The sequence below is a fragment of the Lynx canadensis genome, chromosome A2 (assembly GCF_007474595.2).
Source record: "Lynx canadensis isolate LIC74 chromosome A2, mLynCan4.pri.v2, whole genome shotgun sequence".
Taxonomy (NCBI): domain Eukaryota; kingdom Metazoa; phylum Chordata; class Mammalia; order Carnivora; family Felidae; genus Lynx; species Lynx canadensis.
This window is the reverse complement of record NC_044304.2, coordinates 10,002,853-10,010,168: the sequence shown is the minus strand read 5'-3', so window position 1 is coordinate 10,010,168 and position 7,316 is coordinate 10,002,853. Positions and strand designations below refer to the sequence as shown.

The window sequence follows — 7,316 nt, the reverse complement described above, 5'->3', positions numbered from 1 at the left end:
TGCCCGGGGCAGGCCACAGGAGGCAGGAGAGGGTGGCGAGGGAAGCAGGAAGGAGGGGTGGGGGGCTGTGAGCAGTGAACCAGCGTATGGGGGGGGGGGGAGGGGGGGAAGGGGGGACGGGGGGGTGGGCAGGGGACACCGGAAAGTCTCTTTGTCAAATGGTTAGTAGAGAAAAACAGGAAGATTGCGTGGCACCGTTGGCCAAGGCCCAGCCCCTTCCTCACCCCGCCACAGGCTGCGTCATACCACCGTCCCCCCGACACCATCTCCCCCAGGTCCCAACTCTGAGGATGCACAGGCCACACTGAGGCATTCGAGTCCACGGTCCCCGGGACAAAAATGGGCCCCTTCCCCCCACCCTTCAGCCTCTAGTGAAATGACTGGTCCAGGAGCCTTCTCTCTGGTTGCCCTTTGTTAACCCGGAAAATAAATAAATAAATAAATAAATAAATAAATAAATAAATAAATAAATAAAACAGCCAATTATTTGACCAGCAAAATGAGTGTGTTTGGGAAAAGCAGAGAATCGCACCCCGGGATGAGCAAGGTGCGGCCAAACCACAGGCGAGTCCAGAGAACCAAGGGGAGGCCCGCTCTTCTATAAAGGAAAGAGGGGGTCGGAGGGCCTCTTATATACAAAAAGTCCGCTGGAACAAATCTGGAGTTGCAAGTGTGCTGGCTTCTCACTGGCTGAGTCGTGACCTTGTCTCACCCGCTGGGCCGTCGCCTCCAAGGAGGAACTCTTTCACCCTCCCTGCGGAGGGAGCAAAGCTCAGCAAGGTACCTCTTCCGCACGTTCTGCTATGGAGGAAGGCGGTAGGGCGCGAGAGCGCCCCCTCCTGGCCGCCCCGCTCCATTTGCAACGCGGCTTCCTTTTCCCCGCCTCCTGCCTTCCAGTTAGGGTGCAGCCCGGACACGAGTAATAGTGGCAAGCAAGTACTGGGCGCCTACTGTATACCAGGCAGTGAGCGCTTTTCGTGCGACCACCTAACTGACTCCTCCAAACCACGCTCTCCGGTTCTTCATCTGTTGACCGCATAGACGCTTACACAGCCCGTCACCTCTGGGTAAGCAGCTGAAGCCCAGAGAAAGGGAGGGGGAGGAGAGACATCCAGAACAAGGTTGGGCTGCCCGGTACAGCTGTGCAGATGGTGCACTGCACAATTCCAGGAGCGCCGTTCAGAAAGACTGTAATGTGAATGCTGCCCCCTGGAGTCTGAAAGAGCACAAGAATCACAACTCTGTGTCATGCTCCTGGGTCAGGTCCCAAGTAGCCCTGGAAAGGAAGTCTCAGACACCGTGGGTCCATCCTCGAGAGCCTGTTTTCTCCACCTAATAACGTATTGCGGCCACTTCTCCGTGTCAGCACGTGAAAGTCGGCTCAGCAATTCCCCCAAGGGTGGTTTTCAGACCAGCAACATCGCCATCACCCGGAAACTTGTTAGAAATGCAGATTCTGGGAACCCACCCCATACCTCCTGAGTCCGACCCTTTGGGGCTGGGTCCAGCTTTTACTCCGTATGAAATGAAGGACGAGGAGAGGGTTGCAGCCGAGGAATGACACGATCTAACTTCCTTTCTGCCAGGTGCACGAGACACTGCCAAGCCCCCATTGAACGACTCCTCTTTGTGAGCCTGTGCGGGTTTCCGGACAGTAACAAATATGCACAGCATTTGGTACAGTTGAACGCTGAGGCCAAGAAGTGTATCCGGCGGCATTAAACTGTGTTCTGTACTCTTAAGTTTTCATACATGCAAGCCCTAATGTAACAAGCGTGAAGTGTAATACCAGTTCTTTAGAGTGGCCATTAGAGGACTAGTAGAATTGCATCTTTTTTCTTTATAAAGCTATTACTTTGTTTAAAGTGTAGTTAAAGTATTTATTTATTCTGAGAGAGAAATATTTAAAATATTTATTTAAATAAAATATTTACGTATTCTGAGAGAGAAAGCAAACAAGCAAGGGAGGGGCAGAGAGAGAGGCAAGGAGAGAGAGAATCCCAGGCAGGCCCTTGGGCACAGCACAGAGGCCCAGGTGGGGCTCCAACCCACAAACTGTGAGATCATGACCTGACCCGAAATCAAGAGTTAGACGCTTAACCAACTGAGTCACCCAGACGCCCCTAGACTTTTTTTATTATTATTATTTGAGAGAGAGAGAGAGAGAGAAAGGGCCCGGGGGAGAAGGAGGGAGGGAAAAAGAGACTCTTGAGCAGGCTCCGCGCTCTGCGGGGAGCCAGTCTCAGGGCTCTATCCCACGGCCCTGGGATCATGACCAGGGTAGAAATGCATCTACAATTGCATCTTATTTTATTTTTACAAAAGCATCCGATGGGATTTACTTAAAATGTCAGCTTTAAATACTTTTATTTATAAATAACTTTATTTGATTATTTGAATTCAATTTAATCAATTAAAATATTGATTGTGAGTAACTGTATTTAAACTTTTGATGTTTGCTAATTATATTACCAGTACTGTGCAGGGTTTTGTTTTTGTTTCGTTTTGTTTTTAAGACAAAGTCAAAAGTTCTAGAGGAAAAACGTTTTTGGGGGGAAATACTGTATACTATGAAAAATAACTTTCATTTATGCTCTAGCCCCGGGAGACCAGAGGCGCCCGGGGAGGGGAGGGAAAGGCCCCTGGCCCCTGGCCCCACTGTCCCTCATCGCCTGCCCCGCTGGTTTCCAGAAGCAGGAAGCCCCCCTTCTGGAATCCACCTGATCCCTAGACAGGACGCGCTGCGCCTGTGCTGTCTCCGCCTGACCGCCAGGTGGAGCCAGAGAAAACGGAAGTCCTCCGGAGTCGTTCATCTCCCTGATCCCGGCTGCGGCCTGCACAACCCGGAAGCCGTGGCTGGCGAAGGGGCAGTGCTTCCGGGTAGGAGCGAGGTGACCCCGGCAGCTGCAGGAACCTGCGGCTACTGCAGCCATGGGGGCGCATCTCGCCCGGCGTTATGTGACCGATCCGTCGGGGGAACCCGACCCCCAGCGGATGCCCACCTTCCCCCCCGACTACGGCTTCCCGGGGCGCAAGGAGCGCGGTGAGGCCCAGTGCGCAGGCGCGGCCGGCGGGCTCGGGGCGCGAACCCCCGAATCCCGGGGTCCCCGGGGTTGGGTTCGGGCTTCTCGTGCTGTGTCTGGGCTCAGCCCTGGTCTCGGCCCGGAAGAGTCCGGAGGACACGCGTGAGCCTGCCTGAGTGTGGAGGCATCCCAGGCAGAAGTCACGGTGTGAGCGAAAAGCCCGGGGGCGAGAGTGACAGTCGGGGGGCTAATGAGGCGGTCGGAGCTGAGCTCAGTCCCGGAATCACTGGGGAGCCAGGGGAGGGCTTATCACGGAAGGGGCGTGTCCACCGTACGTCTATCCAGATATCGCTGCTGTTTGGGGGTGTACACAAAGCGAAAGGGGGGCTCGCGCCGCACATGCTGTCCCGCTCGTTGCTTCTTTTTTTTAATGAGTAATGTCAAGCACATCGAGGGCCAACCTGGCCAGGTCTCGGGCCGGGCACCGCGCATACATCAGGCAGTGACTAAAGAGAGCCCCAGCCCCGTGGGAGAGACAGCGGAGCCAGGCATTATCTCGGGCGCCGCCCCTGGGGGATATCAAGGCAGGCTCCCAGGAGTCGGTGGCTGGAGGCGAGATCTGAGAGGGATACGTAGGAATCGGCCAGATGACATACGAGGAGAGGGGAGGGTCAGTGCTTCTGACCAGATTTGCTTTGTCAAAACGTTGTGCTGGCTGCTGGGCGGGCCACAGGCAGGGCGACCGAAGCCGGTGGTGTGCAGAGAGGTCTGGGTTCGAGAGAACCAGGAGGTGGACGCCTCCGGTGCCCCAAATCCTGAGAGTCCTGCGGCCCCGCCTGCACCTGCAGTCCATCAGTCCCCCCACCTCCTGATCCACTGCCCATCGCCCCTCGCGTTGCCCATAATCCCACGGACCTGTGGGAGAGGTCCTTGGCGGGAGAGAAACCCCCAGCCTCGCTGACTGGTCTCCCCTTTGCTCCCCTCGGCGGACCCTTCATGTTACTGGTTTTCCCGCCACATTCCCTGGCACTCGGGTGGCCCTTGTGCCTTCCTAGACCACTGTCCCCCACCTTCTCTGTGACTCTGGCACCTTCTCCCACCTCCCTCCCACTTCCGTCGGCTGGTCACTTTACATCCACCCGTCAAGGAGCCAGAAGCAACCCGAAGAGCTCACCTGGCCTCCCTGCGTCCCTGGGCCTTGGCCTTCTCTCCTGTTACTGTGCACGATCTGCCCCTGCTCTAGCTAAGCACCCCCCCCCCCCGCCGCTCCAGAGGAACCCTTTTGTGCCCCCTCACCTATCAGAGGGCTGCCCCAGCCGTTCTCTCCTCTCGCAGCATTGGTTTCCCCGTCAACGTGCAAACACGCTGTTGCTCCTGCCGTTTCAAAATCCCCTCCAGCGGTCTCCCCGCCACCTCACTGAAGGGGCTGCTGTCCCGCTTGCCTCCCACCCCCACGCCGCGCGTACCACTGGACCCCGTTGTCAGTTGTCACTTCTCACCGACCCGCCGCGGTCGCCTCCAAGTTGATCACTACCGCTTCCTGGAAACCCCTCGTCACCCGGGCCCCCCCACACGCCCACCCACCTCGCTGATGCTCCCTCAGGATTCTTGCCCACGTCCCTGTCTTGTGACTGTTGAGGTGCCTCGCTGCTTGGGCCTTCTGTCTCCACTCACTCCCGCCCATCCCTGGGGGTGTGTCTGCTAGACCCCCCGTTTCACACGCCTTGTGATGCTCCCAAGTTTTCATCTCCGGCCGGGCCTGGACCCTGAACTCCAGGCTCACAGGTGCACCTCCTGTATGGCATCTCCCACTCAGCAGGTCTGAAACAGAGTTTGTGACACCCTCCCCACCCCCACCAAGCGGGCCCCTGCCTCCAGCTCCAACGGCATGCTCAGGCTGATCCCTGAGGCATCCTGAACCTCAGGGCCTTTGCACCTGCTGTTCCACGGCTGGCAGTGCTCTTCCCCCAGGTGTGTGTGTGACTCACTCCCCCGCCTTCGGATGCCAGTCCTGAGGGACCCCTCCACATAAAGCTGTGACGCAGCCCCCAACCCCGCCCCTCCCTCCCTTGCTTTACTGTTCTCCCTACTCCAGACCGTTGCCGGACATTCTGCAATGCTGTAGTTCTATCTGTGTGGTCTGCGTCTGCCTTCAAGGGCGTGCATCCCTGTCTGGCATGGTTCCTACTGTACCCCCAACACCCGGCACATGGTAGGCGCTCTGTAAATCCTGGCTGCTGAGGGATGATGCCGGAGCCCCGGGTGCACCGCGTTGCCGTGGAAGCCAGCAGGTGGATACCCCCGCCTGGGGCTCAGATGAAGGGAGTGGGGGGAGCAGGTTGGGGCTCATCCCCGGGGAGTAGCGATCGAAGCCGCCGACTGGAATGCGCAGAGGGCTCCTAGCAAGGACCACTGGAAGCCAACATTTAATGTTTGGGCAGCCGCGGAGCTGGAGGGGACGTGAAGAGGGGGTGGTCCCCAGGGAGCTGTGGGGATGAGGTTCGAGAGGAAGCACACACGCACGGGGTCCTGGCATCTTGGGAGGCCCTGGTGAGAGCCCCGTGTGAGCAGTGCTGGGGTGGGGTGTGGAAGCTGGAAGACAGTGGGGTGCAGGGGCAGGAGGTGAGGGCCTGGGCCGGAGAGACAGGCAGAGGGGAGGGAAGCCAGCCAGGGGAAGAGCGCGAGATTGCCGGGGACGCCTTTTGGTGCTGATGGGAAGGAGCCGGACCGAGAAAGATGTCGAGGGGAGCGGAGGTGGCCCCTGAGGGTGCCGGCAGGCTGGGTCCTGGGCGCCCGTGCTGCCCTGAGCCCTCTCGGAGGCCGAGAAAGGAACGCAGGTCACCAGGCACGGTGAGCACAGGCTGGGGTATGTGGCCAGTTCCTAACGGCCCCACTGGGCCCCCCGAAAGGGGATTCACCCACCGGGACCCTGGAGCTAGTGTTCAGCTCTGAGTCACGAGCCTGGGCACTTCCCATGTGTTCGCTCAGGCCGCACTCACTGTGGACTCTGGGGCGGGGGACCGTTACTCCATTTCTTAGCGGAGGAAGCGAAAGCCGGCCCAGAGGGCAAAGCTGGGGTCCGGGTCCGCCAGGCAACACGCCCCACGCCGGGGTGCGCCCCGCAGAGGGACGCGCTGGGAGAAAGTGTTTCTGAGCGTGGGCCCTGCAGGGTGGGCCTGTCCAGAGAGTGAGCCCAGGGTTGAGGGGGGGGGGCGGGGAAGGAGACCCAGGGAAGGGAGGTGAGGATCCAGCACAGACGTCGAGGTGCCCCGGGGTGAAGGGAAGAGACGGACCCTGATCCATGGCCGCCAGCTGCACGTTGCCCGTTGCCCGCTGGGTCCGCCTGGAATCAGGTGTGATGGTGGGGACAGGCGTCTAGCAGTGAGACCCCGACGAGCCCGCCCGCTCCTTGCAGAGATGGTGGCCACACAGCAGCAGATGAATGACGCGCAGCTGGTGCTCCAGCAGCGAGACTACTGCGCCCACTACCTCATCCGGCTGCTCAAGTGCAAGCGTGACAGCTTCCCCAACTTCCTGGCCTGCAAGCACGAGCAGCACGACTGGGACCACTGCGAGCACCTCGAGTGAGCCCCCGGCCCCGGCCCCTGCCCCTGCCCCGGCCTCGGCCCCGGCCCCGGCCCCTGGCCTGACCTCAACCCTGCACCCCAGCCCGGCCCACGCCCCAGCCCTGGCCTCAACCCCGGCCCACGCCCCAGCCTGGCCCGGCCCCACCTTGGTGGAAGGAGGACTCTCAAGGGGCCTGCTGGGGGGACGGGTGGTCTCGAGGCCACCTGGAGGAATGGCCAGGCCAGGCTTCCTGGTGGGAGGCCCAGCTTCCGCCCCAGGGCTCGCTGTCAGCCAGCCAGCACCTGCTCGGCAGACCCCAGACTTAAAGCAGCCACACGCCGGTAGGTCTTTCCTACTCAGAGGCCTCCCAGAAAGCCGTGGGACGCCCATTCCGGGCCCTTCCACTTCCTGGGGCTTGGGAGGACCTGGCCAGGGGCCCTGACACCCGTTCACGTGCTCTGCTCGCAGCTACGTGATGCGCATGAAGGAGTTTGAGCGGGAACGGAGGCTGCTCCAGCGGAAGAAGCGGCGGGAGCAGCGGGCGGCAGACGTGGCCCAAGGCCAGGGGCCCGGCGAGGTGGCCCCCGAGGTAGCCCTGTAGCGGACCCGCCCCCACCCTGTGGACCAGTCGATAAATAAAAGCCTCCGGGCCCCTCAGCCGGAACCCTGCCTCCTCCTGTGGTGTGCTGGCTCCCCAACCCCGCCCTCACCCCCCTCCCCCGAAAG

The 7,316-nt window shown here is 60.1% G+C and overlaps 1 protein-coding gene across 1 annotated transcript; it reads left to right on the top strand.

Moving 5' to 3' along the window:
• The first annotated feature begins 2,866 nt into the window (after window positions 1–2,866).
• On the top strand, window positions 2,867–7,254 carry NDUFB7 (NADH:ubiquinone oxidoreductase subunit B7). Its single transcript, XM_030302299.1, has 3 exons — window positions 2,867–3,043; window positions 6,439–6,607; window positions 7,059–7,254. The coding sequence occupies exons 1-3, from the start codon at window positions 2,932–2,934 to the stop codon at window positions 7,189–7,191; spliced, it is 414 nt and encodes a 137-aa protein (XP_030158159.1). The 5' UTR covers window positions 2,867–2,931; the 3' UTR covers window positions 7,192–7,254.
• The last annotated feature ends 62 nt before the right edge of the window (window positions 7,255–7,316 follow it).

Coding starts and splice junctions, on each gene's coding strand:
- NDUFB7 (XM_030302299.1), top strand. CDS start 2,932: ATGGGGGCGCATCTCGCCCGGCGTTATGTGACCGATCCGTCGGGGGAA. Junction 3,044..6,438: donor CCCGGGGCGCAAGGAGCGCG/GTGAGGCCCAGT, acceptor CGCTCCTTGCAG/AGATGGTGGCCACACAGCAG. Junction 6,608..7,058: donor GACCACTGCGAGCACCTCGA/GTGAGCCCCCGG, acceptor CTCTGCTCGCAG/CTACGTGATGCGCATGAAGG.